General features: G+C 50.4%; 1 protein-coding gene across 2 annotated transcripts in view; it reads right to left on the bottom strand.

Moving 5' to 3' along the window:
• DHRS3 (dehydrogenase/reductase 3) overlaps nucleotides 1–18,840 on the bottom strand; it is a 52,656-nt gene extending 33,816 nt beyond the window's left edge. Inside the window, exon 1 of one of the 2 annotated variants that reach the window (XM_002811482.6) lies at nucleotides 15,617–18,840. In XM_002811482.6, coding sequence (XP_002811528.1) covers nucleotides 15,617–15,811 — 195 coding nt within the window. In that variant the 5' untranslated portion in view covers nucleotides 15,812–18,840. Of the gene's footprint in view, nucleotides 1–15,020; nucleotides 15,200–15,616 lie in introns of those variants that run through there. The other variant, XM_024231307.3, reaches the window with a different exon arrangement.
• Between the last annotated feature and the right edge of the window lie 3,618 nt (nucleotides 18,841–22,458).

Raw genomic sequence — 22,458 nt, 5'->3', positions numbered from 1 at the left:
ATTGGTTACAAGCAGACACCCTGGGTTCCAATCCTGCTGGGTCATTTACTAGCTGTGTGATTCTAAGTTACTGACCCTCAGAGTCCTGTTGGTAAGAAGATGGTAACAGTACCCATGCTGGAAGGTTACTTCGAGGAGTAAATGACCTTGTGACATGTCAGGGCTTAGATCAGTCCCTGGCACATAGTAGGTGTTCAGTAATCACTGGCTCTAACTAGCTACAATGGGTCGGTCATGCCTTCATTTAGGCAACAACCATTTATTAAGTATCTACTGTGGGCCAGATACTGTGCCAGTTGCCAGATGCTTGGTGAGTGAGAGGGCATGCCCCCTGCCCCTGTGGATATCAATAAGCAGCCACAAAGCGTGGTGAGTTGCTATGGTAACCCCTGACTTTGGCCTCACCACAGCCCAGTCCTGACCAACTGAGCTACTTGGATGCAGAGATCAAAATGACTAATGCCTTGTACAGGGGAAGTTGGATGGTTGTGGGGGTTGGGCAGCCAGGACCAGAGAGGAGGCCGTACCCCTGACCAGCCTTAGCCCCTGGGTTGCAGAAAGGCCTATGTTGGACTAGCCCCTGCCTAGGAAGATAGGGGCTGTGCCACGGGTCAGGTCAACAGGGGTGAGGCCTTGGGTGGAAGGGAGATGGCCAGATTCCCTGTAGGGAGTGGTTCCCTCCCACAGACTTCTAGAAAGGGTCAAGGGCTCCAATTCCCTGGAGGGCTTCTGTGGCAGGGGCAGAACTCTCTCCTTCCCGGGGGAGTCCCAGAACCAAGGTTGAGTCAGGCCAGTGGGTTTTTTGCCTTTTACCCCTGTTGCCCTGCTGAGCATCTGGTCTAATATGCAGAAGGAGAAGGGCTGGAGCAGGGGGTATCCACCGCCCCCCACCCTCACGGCCATTGCCCCAACTGGAAGGAGTGGTTGTCTCTTGGAAACGCTCTTGCAATTACCCAGGTGATAGGAACTATTTCACTACATTTCCACATCTTCATTTTTCAGATGAGGGAACCAAAGCCCAGAGAGGGTTGCTCGCCCGAGGTCACACAGCAGGTCACTGGGAGGCCCCTCATAATCTACAGCATTAGGAACTGGTTTCCGGCAGCCCTGGCCGGCACTACAAATTGCATGAGTGCTCTAGCCAGAGCCGGCCTCTACCGCCCAAAAGATTTTGGCCGCTGTGACACTGCCTATGGGCCAGGTCTGGGCTTTGGGACTGGGGTTGTCAAGGCACACTCTCCCAGGGATGGGTGCTTTGGAGGCAGGGAGGGCCAGGGAGAAGCCTCCTGTGTCCTTTCTGGCAGATGGATTTGGGCTGAGTCCCCTTGGAGAGGCTGTCTCAGCCCCGGTTGGGCATTCCGAGCTTCTAGCTTGTGAGCACCCCAGAGGTAGAGGAGGTGCCGAGGCTGAGGGCAGAGGGGTTCCACATGTCTGAGTTGGGAGTGTGGGTCCCTCTCCTGAGGGGCAAAAGCCCAAGCGAACTAGAGGGCATTTGGTCGAGAAGCCACAGCACCTTGGACTAAAGAGCCAAAGGTGGAGGTGTCATTAAAGAGGGAACATCCAGCAAATCCAAGAAGGGTCCATCGAGGAGAGGGAGCGGGCTGAGTCATTTCCTTGAAGCATCATTTTCAAGCCTTATTTGTTTCCTTTCTTTAAAACAATGACTTTCTTTCAAAATGCACACCAAAATCTTAACAAGGAATTGTAAGCCACAAAACAGAAGTGACAACACTGATCTAGTCCACAGGAAGGAGGGGTCCCTCAGAACCCTCCCTGCTCCATCTCCACATCTCTTGGGGCCTCTAGGGTGCTCTGGAACCCAGTTTGAAAACCTGAACCTTGAACCTCAGCTGGTGCTGAGGTCTGCATGGGGACCACGGGGCTTGGAGGCTGGTGGAAATGGTTGGGGGAGGTGGGACGCAGACAGGAGACCGTGTTCCCCAGGAGGCTGTTTCAGTGTGGACAAGATCATCACATGCTTCACTCATCAAAATCCCCGAAAGGCTGCTGAAAAGAGGATTTAAGGTCATATTCCTTGAAGTAGGGATGGCCAATGAGGTAAGAAAGGCTGGGGCCCAGTGGCCTTCACCAGGCTGACCATTGGTGGCCTTAAGCACCAAGCCACACATCTGTACTCTCCACCCTGAGCTTGCCCTGGCTTCAGTGTCACAGGATACCAGGGCATTCCCTGCCTCTCACACGAGCTCTCGCCCTGGGCCTGCATCTGAGCCTGTAGGACTTGGATGGGTTTTGATTGTATCTAGTCCAAGCCTTCTTAACCTAGAGTCTAGGATAGGCGACAGGGGTACATGACTCCCTTAAAAGTACAAAACTTTCAGTTGCACCTTCTTCCTGGGATAGAGTTCGTATTTTCTTCAGACCCTTGAAGGGCTCTACAACCAGCAAAAAAATGGAGAGTTAACTGCAACCCCCTCGGTTGCCACCTCCTTCGAGAAGTCTTCTAAGATTTTCCTTAATTTACAGTGATCAAAGCTCTCAGGCCACGCAGAGCTCAGTGACCTCGGGCTTAACTGGAGGGAGCTGTCACTCACTCTCTCCTCTGCAGCTGGGTCTCTGCATGTTAAGATGTCACACTGGTTGTCAAATGAAAGAAATTCAACTGTGCTATTCCCCTGCTTGTCAGTTTACTCTTTAAAAGAAACCCTGATAACTGAGGACTATTTTATTCCTTTGGCAAGTCTCCCATTCATTGTATGCAAATACTGCTACTCAGTGCTCTAAACGATGTTTGTGGTTTGTGTAAAAGCGGATTTCACTACATCCCTGCCCGCATCCTGTTGACTCACTCACTGCTTATCACCGCTCTCTCCAGAACCCTCTGTGTACTAAGCCCCATTACTTAACAGCTTGTCTCTTGACCTCTCCATGACCCTGAATGAGGCAGGCCAGGCCAGGCTGAGATTATTTGTTGCAGTGGGAAAAGATGGAGTGTTGAAGCTGGGAAGCCTGGGTTCAGAATCTGCCCTCAGCGACGTGTCCCAGGATGGCCACTTCACCTGGATCTCAGAAATGCGTGCTGCTGGCCGGGTGTGGTGGCTCACGCCTGTAATCCCCGCACTTTGGGAGGCTGAGGCGGGTGGATCACAAGGTCAAGAGATCGAGACCATCCTGGCCAACATGGTGAAACCCCATCTCTACTAAAAATATAAAAATTAGCTGGGGTGGCGCATGCCTGTAATCCCAGCTACTTGGGAGGCTGAGGCAGAAGAATTGCTTGAACCCGGAAGGCTGAGGCAGGAGAATCACTTGAACCCGGGAGGAGGTGGAGGTTGCAGTGAACCAAGATCGTGCCACTGCACTCCAGCCTGGGCGACTGGCGAAACTCCATTTCAAAAAAAAAAGAAGGTCAAGGAAGACAATGAATGTGCAAAAGCACTGTGCAGTCATGTAGAGTACCAAGTCACGTGTGTTACCATCGTCACACACATTGCCACAGCCACGTACAGTGCCACAGCCATGTATATTACCATGGTCATGTACAGTATCAGTCTTGTATATTACCATGGTCATGTACAGTATCATTCTTGCATATTACTATGGTCTTTTAGAGTATCCATCTTGTGTATTACCAAGGTCATGTACAGTATCTATCTTGTATATTACCATGGTTATGTACAGTACCAAAGTCAAGTATAGTATCAGTCATGTATATTAGCAGCTATGTATGTTACCACAATCATATATAACCACAATCACATACAGTACTGCAGTCACATACAGTATCAGTCAATGTATATTACCACAGTTATGTATATTAGCACAATCATGTATAGTACTAGAGTCATGTATATTATCAGTTATATATAGTTCCACAGCCATGTACAGTACTACATCATGTATAGTACTACAGTCATATATAGTAACACAGTCATGGAGAATACCAGTCAGGTACAATACCATGTCCTGTATAGTACCATAGTCATTAATAGTACCCTGTATATTAATAGTGCCATGTATATTCCCATGTATATTAATAGTACCATGTATAGTAATAGTGCCATGTATATTCCTACATTCATGCTTTTACTACAATCATGTACAAAGCGTCTTCAAAAAGTTCAAGGAAAATGCGTATTACGAAAAACCTAGGTGTATATTTGAGATTTTTTTGCTCCAAAATAACTAACTTGTTATAACATGACTAAATGGGATCTAGTTTGAGACACTAAGAAGGATAAGACATCAGTTTGAAAAGAACTCCTATCAGAACAACATAAATTCTGCTAAAACTGAAGCAAGAACAAACATCAAATTTACAGTGAAGCTAGCTTAGATGGAAGAATGGTGAAATCACTGATACTTTATGAAAAGTTTATGGGGACAACGCCCCAAAGAAATCAGCAGTTGGCTGGGTGCGGTGCCTCACACCTGTAATCCCAGCACTTTGGGAGGCTGAAGCAGGCGGATCACAAGGTCAAGACACCGAGATCATCCTGGCCAACATGGTGAAATCCCGTCTCTACTAAAAATACAAAAATTAGCCAGGTGTGGTGATGTGCGCCTGTAGTCCCAGCTACTTGGGAGGCTGAGGCAGGAGAATTGCTTGAACCCAGGAGGCAGAGGTTGCAGTGAGCTGAAATCATGTCACTGCACTCCAGCCTGGCGACAGAGTAAGACTCTGTCTCAAAAAAAAAAAAAGAAAGAAATCAGCAGTAGTTAATAAATGGATAACTTGTTAAGAAGGGATGAGATGATGTTGAAGATAAAGCCTGAAGTGCCAGACCATCCACACCAAATTAGAAAGAAAAAATTCATCTTGTTTGTGCTCTAACTGAAGAGGACTGACAATTAACAGCAAAAAAAAAAAAAAAAAAAAAAAAAAATAGCCAATACCATAGACATCTCCATTGGTTCAGCGTACACAATTCTGACTGAAAAATTAAAGTTGAATAAACTTTCCACTTGATCAGCACCAAAACTACTGCATCCAGATCAGGTGCAGATGAGAGGAAAGCTTTCAATGAAAATTTTATTTTATTTATTTATTTATTTTTTTGAGACCGAGTTTCACTCTTGTTGTCCAGGCTGGAGTGCAATGATGTGATCTTGGCTCACGGCAACCTCTGCCTCCCGGGTTCAAGCAATTCTCCTGCCTCAGCCTCCCGAGTAGCTGAGATTACAGACATGTGCCACCATGCCCAGCTAATTTTTTTTTTTTTGTATTTTTAGTAGAGACAGGGTTTCTCCATGTTGGTCAGGCTGGTCTTGAACTCCCGACCTCAGGTGATCCGCCCGCCTCAGCCTCCCAAAGTGCTAGGATTACAGGCATGAGCAACCATGCCCGGCTGCTTTCAATGAAAATTTTAAACAAGTGGGATCAAGATCTTGAAGCATTTCTTCAAAGAACTGTTAAGAGAGGATGAAGCGTTAACCACTACAATCCTGAAGACAAAGCACAATCAAAGCAATGGCTACCAAGAGGTGGACATGGCCCAGTCAAAGCAAAAGCAGACCGGCCAGGAGCAAAGGTCATGGCAATAGTTTTTTTGGGATGTTCAAGGCATTTTGCTTGTTAACTTTCTGGAGGGACAAGAACAATAATATCTGCTTATAATGAGAGTGTTTTGAGAAAGTTAGCCAAAACTTTAGCAGAAAAACACCCAGGAAAGCCTCACCAGATGGTCCTGCTCCACTAAGACAAGGTTCCCATTCATTCCTCTCATCAAACAAGGACAATTTTGTGAGGGTTTTGATGGGAAATCATTAGGCATCCACTTTACAGTGCTGATTTGGCTCTTTCTGACTTCCTTTTGTTTCCTAATCTTAAAAAATCTTTAAAGGGTGATACTGTTAGGCTTTTTGTCCCCACCCAAATCTCATCTTGAATTATAATCCCCATAATCTCCATCTGCCAAGGGAGAGACGAGGTGGCTGTAATTGGATCATGGGAGTAGTTTCCTCTATGCTGTTCTCATGATAGTGAGTGAGTTCTCACGTGATCTGATGGTTTTATAAGTGTTCGGTAGTTCCTCCTAAGTTCATTCTCCTTCCTGCCGCCTTGTGAAGAAGGTGCCTTGCTTCCCCTTCTCCTTCCGCCATGATGGTAAGTTTCCTGAGGCCTCCTCAGCCATGCGTAACTGTGAGTCAATTAAACTTCTTTCCTTTATAAATTACTCAGTCTCTAATATTTCTCTATAGCATTGTGAGAAAGGACTAAGACAAAGAGCATCCATTTTTCTTCAGCTAAGGATGTAAAAAAAAGACTGTACTGACATGGCTGAACTCTCAGGACCCTCAGTTATTTAGGGATGGACTAGATGGCTGGTATCATCGCTCACAAAAGTGTCTTGTAGCTTGATGAAGCTTATGTTGAGAAATAAAATATACATATTTGTGTATGTTTGTGTGTGTGTGTGTGTGTGTGTGTGTGTGTGTGTGTGGAGAGAGGGAGAGAGACGCAGTCCTGCTCTGTTGCCCAGGCTGAAGTGCGGTGGTGCGATCTCCACTCACTGCAACCTCCACCTCCCAGGTTCAAGTGAGTCTCCTGCCTCAGTTTCCCGAGTAGCTGGGATCACAGGCATGCACCACCGTGCCGGATAATTTTTGTATTTTTAGTAGAGATGGGGTCTCATCCTGTTGGACAGGCTGGTCTCGAACTCCTGACGTCAAGTGATCTGCCCACCTCGGCCTCCCACAGTGCTGGGATTACAGGAGTGAGGCACTGTGCCTGGCCTATATTTTTTATTTTCATCCTTTAATTCCATTTTCCACAACCTTTTTGAAGCCCCCTTGTATATTACCAGTCACGTATATTACCAATCACATATGGTACCACAGACATGTAGAGTACCACGGTCATGAATATTACTAGGAACCCAAAGAAGCCAACAGCATCCAGTTCGGAAGCCACAGGAATCTAAGCCTGAGTGAAGGATGTGAGTCTGTGCCCACCCTGCACCCTCGCACCTCCTCCCTGCTCCCCAGCACCCTGGAAAGCCTGGACAAAGGAATGACATCACTGCTGGAGGATCCTGCTTAAGTCATGCTGAGAAGGGCTGCCTCCTTTTAATTTTCAAGTGTTGGTTGATCAATGCTGGTGTTCTCTTTTCCTCCTGCCCCCTGCCCCTGCCTGTGTCATTGCCCTCACTGACATCATGACCATGACTCACAGAATCAAAGGGTAGAAGGGACCCGGGAGGTTGTCCAGAACCTAACCTCCCCCAATGCAGAAATCTCGACACCATGTTTGCTTAAAGAGCGACCTGTTCCAAAGGGCAGGAAGGTGTTCATATTGCAGGGTCCAGGTCTGCATTTTTGAGCTCTCCCCATGGGTCCAGCGTGGGCCTCCAGAACCATCTAGAACAGGTCCCATGGCTCTGTGGTACTGGAATGCAGCTGATACCCTCTCCTGCCTCTTAAGCAGTCAACTATACTCCCATGGATTTGCCACCCAACCCAAGTCATGGCTTCTAGCCCTCGTCACCCAGCCTGCTCCCTGGATACCTTCCTCCCGTTGGCCAAGGGCCCTGTCAAAGTGCTGGCCCACATGGACACAATGCCCCAGAAGTCGTTTGACAAAGTAGGACTGAAAAGCATCTCCTTCATTCTGAGCACCAGCACAGTTATCTGATTTTATTTAGAGGGATTAAGCACTACTGCCATTAGAAGCCTGCTTGTTGGTATCAACTCATCCTTCCACAGTGTCAGGAGATTTTTCAATCTGGGGATGGTGGTCACTCCAGGAACACTAAGTGCCACAAGGAGAGAACCTTGTTTATGAGGTTCCCTGCTGCATCTCCAAGGCCTAGTTTGCGAATCAATGAACGGAGCCAACATAGTCACGATTCCTCGGAGCTGTGTCACCCTGAAGCTGGTTGTCACTCCTCACCTAAGTTACCAGCAAGAAAGATCAGGATCTGGCTGGGAGCAGGGCTGCCCAGCAGAGCCCCGAAGACTGGGTGTCAGCTGCCACCCACCCCCTCCAACAGTGGCACCCCAGCCTGCCTAGATTCTCCATTACCCTCAGCCCAGACACTTCCATCTTGACGGTAAAGATATCAGAGGAGGCCCTCAGCATCCTCCAAAACTCCAGTGCAATGCTGACAGCATCCCCTGAGCTCTGGGAAGGTCTCAAAGAAGGTGGCGAAGCAAGTCTGGGTGATATTCTTGGAGGAGGCATGGAAAACCCGGCAGCCTCCTAGCAGGTCCCCCACTCCTGGCCTGACACCTCCACCGCCTGCCTGTCACAGCAGCCAGGGGATCCTGCTAAGGCTTGGGTGAGGGCATGACGCTGGAGTCCTGGGGCCAGCTAGGTCTACCTGTCCTACATGGGAACCTGTCCCCCTTAGTTCTTCCTCCCCACTCACTCACTGCTCCAGCCACACTGGCCACCTCTCGGTCCTCGACACTCCACTCTCTCCTCAGAGCCCCTGCTCTGTCCTCTCCCCGGAACGCTACTGCTCCCTTCCCACCATGCCCTTGCCTCCTTCCAGTCTTTCCTCGTGTCTCCTTCTCAGTGTGGCCTTCCTTATACCCTACCTAGAATCTCAGGCCCTCGCATTCCCATCCTTCTTGCCTCATTGGTTTTCTCCTCATTGCTTATGATGACAATTCAATGTGCTGTTTTATTTATTTATTTATTTATTTATTTATTTATTTATTTATTTTTCGAGACAGAGTCTCCCACTGTTGCTCAGGCTGGAGTGCAGTGGTACGATCTCTGCTCACTGCAACCTTCACTTCCCAGGTTCAAGTAATTCTCATGCCTCAGCCTCCCAAGTAGCTGGGATTACAGGTGCGCTCCACCACGCCCAGCAATTTTTTTTTTTTTTTTGTATTATTAGTAGAGACGGAGGTTTCACCATGTTGGGTCAGGCTGGTCTTGAACTCCTGACCTCAAGTGTTCCGCCTGTCTTAGCCTCCTAAAGTGCTGGGATTATAGGCATGAGAATGTACTGTTCTATTGATCTTGCTTTTTATCTGTGTCTCTTACTAAAATGCCAGCTCTCACTACATGGGTGGGGATTTTCATCTGCTTTGCTCCCTGCATGCCTTCAGTGCCCAGAACAGCGCCTGGCATATAGTAGGTGCTCAATAAATGTGCTGAATGTATGAATAAGTGAATAAATGAATGAGTTCCCACCAACCATTCATTCATTTGCTAACCCGGCACTTTCTTGTTGAGAATCTAGGCATGTGCTCATTTTCAGATTCTAAGATCTCACTCATTTCAGGGGTGTCACAGCAGATAAGCACACATTTGGGCATGCTAGTGTCTAAATAGACTCACTTTTCTCATTTCCAATGGGCTTCAATGGTTTCCTAAATCCTCAAGATTCATCTGAATATGTTCAAAATGTTTCAAGTATCTTATGGACTTATATTTTTGGATTGTGTCTCCTGAAGACAACGGTGGGCACAGCCTTATAAAATTCTGGGTGTGTTCATGCTTTTGTCCAAGGATAAGGGAGAACCTGTAGTGTGTGGGACCCATCCTGCACTGATGCTCAAAACTGTGGTAGGATATCGCTGGTAGTGGCAGGTTAAGACAAGGGCTTTTGTTACGGCGATTGTGACAACCAGATACACTTCCTGGGTAGAAAGGACACCTCATAAATACAGCCGAGATCACTTTCTCAAAGTAGACGGCCTCGGCAAATACCAAGATGGAAATGAACCAGAGAAAGTAACTGCAATGATACAGAGATCAGAAGGGCTTGGAAGGGATCTGTGCAGCCATAAACAAGTGCGCTTCATCTGAAAAGATGGAAGCTCAGAAGAGCTTGAAGTCGAAATGAGAATTAGCAGAAGGGCTAGGTGCACTGAAAATGAACTTGACTCAGATTCAGTATTACTAGATGGAGGAAGCATTCTTGAAAGCCCAAATAGACAAGCTGGTGAATTTAGGAGAAAAAAACAGAAAACTTTGTTTGACATGCTAGTTAGGGAACTTGGGTCCCTTATTCCCTTAGAAGCGACAGTTTGGAAATATTAATGTCTTCTGCAAGAGCTGAAATAAATCCACGGCAGACAGCTACCTGTTGAGGGAGTTTTAAATGGGTGTGGGGCTCTGCGGAGCCGGGGCACAGTACATCTTCCAACTCTGAGTTGCTTCTTTTTCATTTGGTGGCATCTGATGACTAGCAAAGGCTGAGATCATCAGTGATGGGGACAAATGCTTTCTTCACCCGGAAGTCTCCTGCTTGCAACTCAGGGAAGCCTGGCAATCCGTTGCTTTCTTGGGTTGACTGATCTGTAAGATGAGAATTTTCGAGCGTGCCAGGATCTTAGGGATCATTGTAACCCCTCTCATTTTATAGGTGTGCTTCTCAGCTGCAACCTGGAGAAGGTAGTAACTTTTCCAGGGTCAAGAACCCAGTCTTGGCCAGGTGTGGAAGCTCACACCTGTAATCCCAGCACTTTGGAAGGTCAAGAAGGGAGGATTGCTTGAGCCCAAGAGTTCAAGACTAACCTAAGCAACATAGCGAGACTCCCGTCTCTATTTTTAAATAAATAAATAAATAAATAAATAAAAGCTCAGTCTCTGGCCTCCTGCACAGGTGAGCAAGACTGCAGGGGGTCGTGGTCCCAGAGGTAGACACCTTTGTTCCCCCAAGGGAAGGGCCTGGGGGAGTAAGAAGGAGATGTTTGTTTATTCATGAGACAGCCTCATGTGTAAGGTCAGTTGTGACCGATGCTCCCAGCGGAAACACTTCTAGATGTCACAGGTAGAACAGGTAGCCTACCTGCCTGCTTTCAGGCTGCAGAGTGAGGATGGGAGAGATGGGCCACTGCTCTCTCCCCTGTAAATTGGTTAGTGCAGCTGTTCTGGCCTGATGACTCTAGGGACCCACAGATGACCTGTCTGGACCCTTCTCTTCTCTTTCTCTTTTTTCCTATTCTCACCAGTACTGACCTGACTCAGAGTCTGAGGTGGAAACTCCCTGCTTACCTCCCTATCCCACAATACAGCATTTTCTTGCTTCCCCTTCCATTTCCCTCCCACAATTCTAGCCAGGTGGAGCTTTTGATCTGGTGGTTTCTTGTACCTAGATTGCCCTTGTCACACCCCTGCTGGTTGAAACAGTTGACCTTCTTCAAGACTCAGTCAAATGCTCCTTCCTTCATGAAACCTTTCATGAGCACTTGCTATAAATTAACTGCTCCTCTGCGCTTCCACCATGCAGCATCCCCCAAACTTCAAGCCCATCCAGAACTTCAGAATGTCACCTCATTTGGAAAGAGAGTTTTTGGAGCTATAACTAGTTAAGGATCTTGAGATGCAATCACATTGGATTTAGTATGTGCCCTGAATCCAATAACTAGTGTCCTTATAAGAAGATAATGGGAGTGGGCACGGTGGCTCACACCTGTAATCTCAGCACTTTGGGAGGCCGAGGCAGGTGGATCACCTGAGGTTGGGAGTTCGAGACCAGCCTGACCAACATGGAGAAACCCCACCTCTACTAAAAATACAAAACGAGTTGGGCATGGTGGCACGCACGCCTGTAATCCCAGCTACTTGGGAGGCTGAGACAGGAGAATCGCTTGAATCTGGGAGGCGGAGGTTGCAGTGAGCCAAGATTATGCCATTGCACTCCAGCCTGGGCAATAAGAGTGAAACTCTGTTTCAAAAAAAAAAAAAGGAGATGGCAGGACCTAGACACACACAGCAAGGAAAGCCATGGGATGACGAAAGGAGAGATTGGAGCCATGCTTCCATAAGCCAAGGAGCGTCAGGAGCCACCAGGAGCTGGAAGAGATGACGAAGGATCTTCCCCTAGAGTCTTTTGAGTGGAGAGGAACCCAGAACCCTGCTGATGCCTTGATTTCAGACTTCTGGCCTCCAGAACCACAAGAGAATACATTTTGTTGTGGTAAGCCATCAAGTTTGTGCTAATTTGTCATGGTAACCACAGGAAGCACATACACATGGTGATTTGTGCCTTCACTGTAAGCACCTGGCCACACTCTAGGTCTTTATTCATCTTTGCTACATTTTCCTACAGGCCCAGAGCTGTGCCAAACACCGAACAGATACCCCAGGTAGGTTTGCTAAGCTAGGTCTCTCAGAGACGGTGTCAAGGGACTTATGAGCTTGGGCTGCTCCCAGGGCTAGGGACGGGAAGGACACAGGACTTGCTGAATGGAAGTGCTAGAGAATGGGGTTCATAAATCTACTTACAGTGCTACTTCCTGGCTGGGTGCTTTAGGAACAGGGCTATCTACCCACATGCTGTAAATTCACTGACAGCAAGACAGAACTCCAAGCCAGTTCTCATACTACCTTCCTGAAATACCTCCCCTCAGACTACCTCTCTGAAATGGGAATTGAGTTTTTTTGTTTGTTTGTTTGTTTTTGAGACAGAGTTTTGCTCTGTTGCCCAGGCTGGAGTACAATGGTGTGATCTCGGCTCACTGCAACCTCCACCTCCCGGGTTCAAGCACTTCTCCTGCCTCCGCCTCCCGAGTAGCTGGGATTACAGGCGCTTACCACCATGCCTGGATAATTTTTTGTATTTTTAGTCGAGATGGGGATTCACCATGTTGGCCAGGCTGGTCTCGAGCTCCTGACCTCAAGTGATCCACCTGCCTCAGCCTCCCAAAGTGCTGGGATTACAGGCATGAGCCACTGCTCCCAGCCAAGGTCCTGGAGTTCTTGACGTGATATTAGGCCCATGTATGTTGCCCCACCTCCCAAGGTTTGCAATCATGGCCCAAGACTTTCGTCCAGACACTTGCTTGATACCAAACCAAAGGCTGGAATGGTCCCTACAAATGCTTCTAAATGAACGGTCCACTTCTCCTCCCAGGGGCTCCTGCTAACACCATGTCAAACTCAAAGACTGGAGCCTGGGCTGACCACTAGCCAGAAGTTAGTTCCCTTGGAGGGAAGGGGAATAAGCTTAAGGTTTGCGAATGCTTTTGTGGAAGGAATTCTAGGAGGGCAAAGAAAATTAAAAAGCAAGAGCTTTACGCCTGGAGACCCTAACCATGACTGGCCCTGCCTCAGTTGCCACAGTGCACTGTGGGTAAGGAGAGATGTGTCCTGAGCTTTCAAATTCGTACAGCCTTAGTGTGCCTTTAAAAAAAAAAAACCTTTGCTTATTTGGGCCACCTTTGCACCCTAAGGCTCACCACCATCCACAAATATTGCCAAATCGTATTTAACTCAAGGTCATTATGGGAAACTGGGTTGTCAACTCTCCCTCCTTCCCAAATAAACAGGTAACTCCTGGACATGTCAGCTCTCTGCAGAGACTCTGGTACTCCTTTTTTTTTTTTCGTTTTTGGGGTCTTCCCCCGTCAGACCCAATCCCACCAGAATCTAGGCTGGGAAGCTCTCAGATGCAGCCTCCACTTCCATCAAGAGGAGAAGGGACATCATCTGTGGTTCCACACAGCTCCCCCCGTCTAGTATCACTGCAGGCTGCGGGTGGCACTGGCCCTCTCTGGTCCAGTACTCTTGGGCCACCCCCAAGCCCACTGTTCACACCTGTCCCCAACCCATAAATTCCCCACTCCCTGAACACTTGACCCTTTGTTCCCAACCCCACTAGGCCACAAAACACTCCTGGCTCTGGGGGTTTGTCCCGAAGTCCTCTCATTGGTGTTAGGCAAGAAGCCACAATTCCAAACTCCCCACCATGACAGCAAACAGAAGCCTCATTATAAAGTAGCTCCAGAAGCCTCATTATAAAGTAGCTCCAGTAATTGGTCAGATAATGGCGAGTTACAGGGAGCACCGCTGGTCATCCTGACGAGTCAGATGACTGAACCGAGCATGAATGGCACTCGAAGTTTCACAGGCCCCCATGGATCCTGTTTTTGTTTTTGGTGACCCTGACACCAATTTAAGACATATTTCTAATTGGCCCTGGCTGGATTCCCTGCAAGAGGACGTCCAGTCCAAGTTAGGTGGGGTTTGGTTCCCGGTGCGTGAACTTGCAGGCTCCACTCTGTACTATCACACCCACCCCCCAATGCCACACACTTCTTTCAATTTAGGATTGTTTATAGTCAGTCGAGTTTTTCCAGATTGACTAAGAGTTCCTCATCTGCCTACTGTAGTCAGCTACAAGAACAGTAAAAGAGACCCAGGACTTGGGCCAGCTGGAAGACTCAGAAAAAAGTTTCTGTGGGATGCAGACAGCTAAAGAATGACAATCACATGCAATTGTCCCAAACCCCACATCCCCCGCAAAGGACACCCTCATCTGCCCTTTTGAGACCCCTTCACAAAGAGCTTCAGGAGCCCTTTTATGGGGGCATCGCCTCAAGGAAATGAAACTGCTGAGAACAACTCTGACTTCCCCTTATTGGTTGTGTCCAAGGGTTAAAAACACTTCCCAACTCCCCCTCCAAATGCAAGGTCAAGCGGCTGTCCAAACCACCCAAGGAGAAGAGGGAGTCCTGAACAGCCAGACCCCTGCTAGCTTGGCCACCACAGGCTCCGGCCAGCCCGGCTAGGGAAGAGTTAATAGGATCGGCTTTGGCTGATAGTTCAGGCTCCAAAGTTCAGTCCCAGTCAGAGCCACCCCGGAGGAATTGTAAATCTCAGGGCAGTATTTAACAAAACAAAAGCAACCTGGGATTACATGCAGGTTTGGTTTTCTACAGTACATATTTACTTAATCCCCAAGGTATGCGGCTCCATGTCAGATCAGCTGGCTTTGCGGCCCTTTCACCCCCCTAGTTCACAACAGTTTAAGTTTCAAACTAATTCCCTGTTTTCGCTCTTCCTCTTCACAGGGCTGGCTGGAGACAGCCTGGCCTGCCTCCCTCTCCTGATGGCTCTGGTCACCGCGTGAGTCAGCCTGGCCTGGGCTGGGAGTTGGGTGACAGCCCGCTCACTCTCCCCACTCTCTGGCACCAGGTCTCCAAAACCTGGAGCAAGCGGTGCCAGGACCACCAAAAAGTTAAAGGCCGTGTCTGGTGGGCAGGACCCTCCTTGCAGCACCGCCTTCCAGCTAAATGGGGAGAGATCCCTGGGGGGTGTACTGGGGGGAGGGGACAGGGTTGAAGGTGAGAACAAGGGCTCTTTATCAGTAGCTGCTTACCCTGGCCTGCTCTTTCCTGCTTTCCAAACACCTGGGCCTGTCAGTGTCGTCCGGCCAGACTACTACATCCAAGACCGCTCTTCCCTTTTCCAATCCAAACCATGTACCCCCTTCTCGTGTCTTCAGAGCTGCAGCCGCCCAGGTTGGGGCTGGGTAGCGGGTTGCCAAGGAAAATACGAGGCGCCAGCTAGCAGGCGGCTCCCAGCTCTACCCAGGAGTGCGCACACCCTGCACTCACCAGGGTGACGGCAAGAAAAAGGGGGGAAGGCGGGGGAGGGGGGCACAACACCTTCTTTTGGGAGGCAGGAATGTGGGAAATGGGTGGGTCTCCTAAGTTTCAGGGTGGGGATGAATAACCAGTCAGCAAGCCACTGATCCCAAAGGAGCGGATCAACTCTCAACCTGCCAAAAAAGACAGTCCGGTGCCCGGGAAATTTACAAGGTGAAACCGACTAGCTCAGCACTCGTAGGTGGTGCGGAGAAGTGGGGTGGCCGGCGACTCTCAGCTCCCGGGCGCGGGATCCCGCAGCGGCAGCAGGTGGGCTCACCCCCGCCCCTGCGGCCCCCCCACTCCCTGGAGTCGCAGTGCCTGGTACCTTTCTGGCGCCGCGCTCCGCGAACTCGCGGGCGAGCTGACGCCCGATGCCTCTCCCGCCGCCGGTGATGAGGACGTTCTCCCGCGACAGGTCCCGCAGCTTGGCGGGCAGCACCAGTCCGACGGCTGCTTTCACCACCAGATAGATCATCTGTAGAGGGAACACCACCAGCGCGCCCAGCCGTTTCCACACCATCCTCCGCGCCGCGGAGCCGGGCAGGGGGCGAAACTCCCCGGGCCGAGCAATACAGGAATTAAAAAACACCCCGAACAATAAATAGTAAACCGAATAAGGAGGAGAGAGGCGTCCCACCTGGCCACTCTTGAAATCACCTCTTCCCAAATGCAAAGCACCGGGTGAGAAAAAGAAAAAAAAAAAAAAAAAAAGAGATAAATTCTCCTCTGGGGGAGAAAAAACGTCTCCTAAGGTTGGGACGGTAAAAGAGGTGGAGGGGGAAGCCGGAGGTGGAAAGTTCTAACAAGAAGTTTCTTGCCCCAGCAGCCGTTTCGGCTGGGGAATTCTCAGGTAATGTTTACAGACTGACAGAGGAGTTTAGGGAGGGGAAGAAAAAAAAAAAAAGGCACCAACCACACGCGCGCACCCTGCCTCGGTCCTGCGGTTTCAAAGTGCAAGATTAAAAAAAAAAAAAAAAAAAAAAAAAAAAGCTGATTCCAAATTGTAGCGCCCCCACCCCCACCCCGTCTCCAGAAAAAAAAAAAAAAAAAAAAGTGGGGGGGAAAGTGCTTGGAGCTCCCAATTTCAGCCCGCGAAAGTCTCCCGACTCATTGCTATTCTTGGGCTCAGGAAATTGCTTAAACGCGATCTGATTGCCAGCAACGTGCAGGAGAAGTGGGGGGTCCGGGTGTCAGTTTCTTTACGTGCAGCGCTCGCCCTCGCGCGCGCTCGCTCGCTCCGGCTCCCTCCCTCCCTCTCTGTTCCAGCAGAGGCTGGGAGTTGCCGCTCGATCCAGCTTCCCTTCTCTCCCTTTTTAGCATTTATTGCCTTCTTTTTGTCCTTTCCAACTTGGAGAGGGTCCGGGTGTGGAGCGCGCGTGGATCGGACGCCTTGGTCTGCGCGGCCCTATTCATTCGCTCCCCGGGCAGCCGCGTCGCGGAGAGGGCGGCCCCTTTTTCCCCCATTTTTTTAATACCCCATTAAGTCTGATTGACAGTTAAAGTTGTTGGGAGGCTTCACTACCGTTCCTCTGAGTGGCTGCTGCGGCCTCCCCTCCCCCTGCGCCGTCGCGGGGAGCGCGCATAAGGCGCGTACTCGGGCTCGCCGGGACTCGCGCTCTCCCGGGACTGGCTCCCCTCTCTGCAAGCCGGGACTTGCCGCCGGTGTCCCTGAGGGCTCGCAGCTGTAACTCGAACACGCTGGAACCGACTCCAGCAAGCCGGCTGCCTTCTCGAGACATTCCTCCTTGCCCGGGCCGCCCGCGGGCCAGGTGATCACCCCTGCGTGTGGAGCAGGCCCGGGGGAGCTTGCGTATGCCTTGATCCAGCCAGGTCACCCAGGGTTTTATTTCAGGTCATTTGGTCATCCCCGGCCTCCAGGTAGGATCAGGAAGCCACTCCTCACCTTTGCCAGGACCTCTTCTGTGTTCACTTAGAGTGGACTTTTAAAAGCTTGACCCAAGTCCCTCACGATGCTTAGGGGGAAGCCGCTGGGGAGCAGGACTTTGCTTTGAGGCGAGGTAGTAGTCAGAGTAAAGGAACCTCTGCTCCGAGTGCCAATAAAATCCCCATAAGATTAGCTGGGAGCATATTTATTGCTCATCTGAGCTAGAATTACCTTGACTGACAGCAATTTCCTTAATAACAAAAGCCTGTAAACAAAACGTCCTATTCCTGCGCCCCTGTGCTGTGCAGCCAGCGTCTCCTGTCCTTGGGTCTCCCTGGACTGCCCTGGCGGGGCACCCACCTTCTAACCTCCTGCCCTTCCCGACCGGAATGTCTCCCCTGCTGGAGGGTGGGACCGAGCTATTTAGAGTTGTCTGTTGCAGGAAGTCTGGGAGGTGAGTCAGCCCCAGTTCAAAGTGCTGATGGGACTTGCCTCCCGCCCCCCTGCACGTTCCCGGGGCCGGAGGAGCGAGAACGAAGCAGGGAGCTGCCCTGTAATCTGGGGCAGCCGTTTCCAGCCCGCGACTTGTTTAGACGGCGATTCCTGAGCCTCACCCCCAGAGATTCTGATTCAGCAGGGCTGGGTGCGCTGGGATCGGTACTTTTAATGCTCCGCCTGGGTGAGAAAGTCACTTCGAAAAACGCTGATCTGCGGGGAGGGGAGGCTGGGATTACCTCGTCACCTGCAAAGACCTAGTTCTGGGGAGAGGTTCTGCAGGTGAGGATCTTCCTTCTGGGTGAAAAGCCACTGGAAGAGCAAAAGGCAGGAGAGGCTTAGGACGAGCAACTGTCCTGCACTGAGGGCCTATATTCTGTCTGACACAGTCCTTCCCCGACCTTGCAGTCGGGGGACTGTTATCCCATCGTCCAGGTTACCCAGCCAGGAAGTGCAGGAGGGGGGATCCCAATCCAGACCTCTTCCCACTCTGACCAGACGGGAGGAGAGAAGTGGAGGATGGGTTCAGCTAAGGGTTGTAGAGCAGAGACCCCCCCAACGCCTCCAAGAGTCTGACCGAAGGGCGGACCAATGTCTCCATCAGACCACAGGGCAGGACTCCATTGTGGTGACGGCCTCCTCCCATCTTCGAGGTCTGTAAAAATGGGAAAGAGATTCCAGCCTGGGAGTGACAGGCCTTTCCCACCCAGCAGCGGCTGGTGTCCGCCAGGCCTGCGAAGAAGCCTGGAAAGGTCTGAAGACAGAACCAGGCTGCAAAAGCGGGCTTTGCTCATCTGTTGTCCTCGGAGCCCCCTAGTGGCCCAGATAGGATACTGCGCCTCCGAGCTGCCCGGCCTCCAACCCCGCGGCGTTCTTGCTAACTAGCTATGCTTTTCTTCCAGGCATTTCTCTCACGTAAGGTTAACACCCCAAGTCTAAAAGGGCTTGTGAAGATCATAGTCCTCCTCCCCCACCCCAAACACACTTTTATGGCTGGGGAAACTAAAGCCAAAAGATATGAAGCCACTCATAGACAGAGATGCATTTTCACCCCAACTAGCCCACCCTGGTCAGGTGCCAGACCGGCTGGGTAACCGTTAGGTCCCCCTTACATCTCTCTGGTTGTGTGCCTGGGATGGAGGGCAGACAGTGGGTGGGAAGGAGGTCGGGAACCCAAATTGACCTTTAGGGCCTCAGGGCCTTTACACAGTTTCTGATTTAATTTCCTTAACAGCCCAGAGAGGCACATGCCCATTTATTTATTGCAGGAGGAAACAGGCTCAGTAAATCTAAGCAACTTGTGCAAGGCCACGCAACCTGCTTCTCAAAAGGTTTGGGATGAAATCAGAGGAAAAAAGAACATGTCAGACATTCCCCAAAGGAACTGACAGTTCCAGAAGCTGGCCTGAGGTGGATGGTGGCCTTTTTTTCTGCTTGGTCCATCTTCCAGGATGTGGTTTTTGTGGGACTGGCAGCTCTGCAAGCCACAGGTTTCTCCCAGCATCAACTGCTCGAGAGAAACTGTCACCTCCTCTGTTGCCCTCCCCCAAGGTCCCTGGGAAATGGGGCCAAGGAGACCTTGTGTGGGGGTGATGTGTGTGTGTACAGTTCAGCAGGCTGGCCCTGAGGGTCACTGTGGCCTGCCTTCAGTGAGAACAGCAGGGACACGTCCTCTCTGCCTTTCCCTCCCTCCCCCAGCCTTTATCCTTTGCTCTTGGTACCCCCTCCTGGAATTTAACTCAGGGCAGAGTTTGAAATTTCACATCCCAGGTCTGTCCCTGAAAATGTGAAAGGAGGCTTTCTGGGCTTGAAGGGAAGAGGTGAGCTGCAGTCGGGAGAACTAACTTTTTCAATGGCTCAGCTGCCCCCTGTGCAGCGAGGATCCACACTCACCCTGCGGTTCCTGGACCAGAAGCCTGTTAGAAATGCAGAATCCAGGCTGGGTGCAGTGGCTCATGCCTATAATTCCAGCACTTTGGGAGGCCGAGGTAGGCGGATCACCTGAGGCCAGGAGTTTGAGACCAGCCTGGGCAACATGGGGAAACCCCGTTTCTATAAAAAATACAAAAATTAGCCTGGTACAGTGGGGTGCACCTGTAATCTCAGCTATTTGGGAGGCTGAGGCAGGAGAATTGTTTGAACCCGGGAGGTGGAGGTTGCAGTGAGCTGTGATCGTGCCACTGTACTCCAGCCTGGGCCACAGAGCAAGACTCTGTCTCAAAAAAAACAAAAAGAAATGCAGAATCCCAGGCCCCACCCTGGCCCTCCCGAATCCGGCTCTGCTTTTTACTGAACGAGATCTCCAGGTGCTCCTTTGCTCACTGAGGTTTGAAAAGCGCTGAGGCTGGGTCCTGCAGGCAGGAGGAGGACTTTGGGTTTCATCTGCAGTGCGATGGGGGCCTTTGGGAGGGGGCTGTGGAGCAAAGGCAGATGTGATGGAATCTCTGTTTTTGGAGTCTGCTCAGGCTGCTGGGTCCAGGATAGCTCTGGGAACTGAGTGGATGTCGGGAGAACAGTGAGGAGGCCATTGGTACTCAGGCCAGGGATGGTCACGGGCCACCAGCTCATGATGGGTGAACAGTGACACCTGGAGCTCTGCTGCCATGAGTACCCAGCTCAGGGACTTTGGGGTGGCGATGGGGGGCCCCTTCCTTCCTCTCCCCTCTCCTCCCAAGAGACTGCAGTCACAGGAGCCAAATCCCAGCAGGTCTGTGCTCACTGCTGAGCTATTCTGCCTCCTTCCTTATTCTTCCTCCAGCTCTGGAGCAGGATTTTAATAGCAACGACTTGGTGTGATTGACACACACAAATGCATGTGCACACAGACACACGTGGACTCATACACGTACATGGCTTTGCGGGACAACTAGCTACTTTCCCCTGAGCAGAACAAGCTGGCAGTGTTCAGCCAGGGAGATTTGGAAAACCTCCTGGTCCAGTGGAAAAAAGTGTTCCACGAAGTTTAACATCAGCCGCCTGGAGGGTCTCTTCATGGAGACAGGCTCCTGGGAAAACATGAGTCGTATGCGATGGCCGACTGGGCAGTTTGCCTGGCCAGAGGCAACAGAGAGGAGAAAACAGGCATCAGGTGAGTGGAAAATCCCTGCAGGGAGAGGACCCATGGGGACCATGGTCCGGGAAAGCAAATCTGCAAAGGCCAGAGACGATTTAAAACCCTCATAAAACACGTCCCCTTCCAAATACAGAACATTTGCCAAGAGGGCCCCTTTCCTCCTCGGTGAGGCCTGGTGGGTAAAACTGGACACATAAAAGCAGGTTAGACGGCTCCCCTCAGTCCAAGAAATGCCTCCCCCATGCGCCGCCACAGGTGAGTATTTTCCATGGAATTGCGTCTGTCTCTTCTGGGCACGGGCTTAGGTTTTTCATTATTGTTTGGAATCCCAGGCCGCGGCAGCAGGGAAGTAAGTTCTTTTGGCTCCATAGGCGTGGGTGCTGGGGCAGCCATGTTTATTCTGGCTGCCAGGGTTGGGTGGAAATGCAGGCGGGAGCCAAGGCTGAAACATGGCAGGAACACGGAGGAGTAGGAGGCATGTGCTTAGCAAGGGAACAGGCCCCAGGGTGTCACCGTGTCACCTGAGAAAGTTTGGGCCGAGGCCAGAGGGCACCCACGGGTCATCACCTGTGTCCTGCCTCTGGGCCGGTCATGTAATTCTAAACCAGGGCGTGGAGTATGGGTTTGAGGTTAGCATGGCTGGGGTCAGATCCAAGCTCTGCCACTTATTATCTGTGTAAATCTGGGCAGATGATTTGCCTCTCTGAGCCTCAGTTTCCTCACCCCTAAAGTGGGAATGTTGTCGCTACTGAAATGACATCTCTGCAGGGCCTGGGGTGGTGCCTGGAAGGGAGATGCTAGTGGTCATTTGTGTCCTTCTCCCGGCTTCATGTCCTCAAGGAACACACTCTCTGGGGTGGGGCTGGGGCTGAGGGGGGAGCCTGGGAGGCAGGGACAGACAGTCATGGGGCTGGGTGGGAGACAGAGCTGGGGCCGTGGGAATACTAAATCCTTACCCTAAACCAAGAGTCAGCGGACCTTTTCCATAAAGGGGCCACATGGATCTCTGTTGAAACATGTGGGCCACATGGATCTCTCAAAACAATTCACCTCTGCTGTTCTAGCATCAAAGCAGTGACCAACTGGAAATGAATGAGTGTGGGCGTGTTCCAATAAAACCTTATTTATGAACACAGACATTTGAATTTCATGCAACTTTCATATGTCATGAAATATCATTCTTGTTTTGATTATTTTCCAACCATTTAAAACTGAAAACCACTCAGACTTGCAAACTGTACAAAAAAAGGCAGTGGTCCAGATTTGGTCTGTGGACTGTTTTCACTTTGTCAACATCTCCCCTCTACCACTAGCAAGCTAGCAAACCAGTCTATCAAGTCCTAAGAAATAAATGAAGCAGTCTTAGGAAGGCAAAATCTACTTTCCAGGCTGGGCACGGTGGCTCATGCCTGTCATCCCAGCACTTTGAGAGGCCAAGGCAGGAGAATCACTTGAGTCCAGTAGCTCAAGACCAGCAACTTAGTGAGTTCAAGGACAACATAGTAAAACCCCATCTCTACAAAAAATAGAAAAGTTAGCCAGGTGCAGTGGTGCATGGCTATAGTCCCAATTACTCAGGAGGCTGAGGCAGGGGGATTGCTTGAATCCAGGAGGTGGAGGCTGCAGTGAGCTGTGATTGTACCACTGCACTCTAGCTTGGATGACAGAGTGAGACCTTGTCTCAAAAAAAAAAAAAAGAAAAAAAAGAATCTAC

The sequence above is a fragment of the Pongo abelii genome, chromosome 1 (assembly GCF_028885655.2).
Source record: "Pongo abelii isolate AG06213 chromosome 1, NHGRI_mPonAbe1-v2.0_pri, whole genome shotgun sequence".
NCBI classification, from domain to species: domain Eukaryota; kingdom Metazoa; phylum Chordata; class Mammalia; order Primates; family Hominidae; genus Pongo; species Pongo abelii.
Note: the sequence above shows the minus strand (reverse complement) of the source record. Positions and strands in the feature narration are given on the sequence as shown.